Source organism: Morone saxatilis, unplaced genomic scaffold (genome assembly GCF_004916995.1).
Source record: "Morone saxatilis isolate NCDOM2014 unplaced genomic scaffold, NCSU_SB_2.0 Contig21, whole genome shotgun sequence".
Lineage (NCBI taxonomy): Eukaryota > Metazoa > Chordata > Actinopteri > Moronidae > Morone > Morone saxatilis.
The window spans coordinates 20,134,300-20,134,587 of NW_023339774.1; the positions used below are offsets into that span (position 1 = coordinate 20,134,300).

The 288-nt window shown below is 53.5% G+C and overlaps 1 protein-coding gene across 1 annotated transcript in view; it reads right to left on the reverse strand.

Annotated features, from left to right (window-relative positions):
- The window catches only part of LOC118332207 (3-hydroxy-3-methylglutaryl-coenzyme A reductase-like), a 7,577-nt gene extending 7,396 nt beyond the window's left edge, over positions 1–181 (reverse strand). Inside the window, 1 exon segment of the mRNA XM_035667378.1 lies at positions 1–181. This exon segment is cut by the window's left edge and continues 55 nt beyond it. Coding sequence (XP_035523271.1) covers positions 1–129 — 129 coding nt within the window. The 5' untranslated portion in view covers positions 130–181.
- Between the last annotated feature and the right edge of the window lie 107 nt (positions 182–288).

The window sequence follows — 288 nt, forward strand, 5'->3', positions numbered from 1 at the left end:
CATCTGGTTGCTGGCGGCCAGGCTGTTCATGGACATCAGGCAGACGGTGAGGACGAGGGTGCCCACTATCACCTCCCACGGGTGGGAGGCCACCAGCAGGCCATGGAGCCTGAACAGACGAGCCAACATGGTCTCAGGATGCCTTCACAGCCTCACCTGTGATGAAAAACAAAAGAGAAAACTGTGCCATCATTCCCAAACAACAGCAGAAATCCAGCTTTGTTTAGTGAGACTCTGCTGCTGTGGATTGGGTGATAACAACACCAAAGCCTCACTGTGACTGTGTCT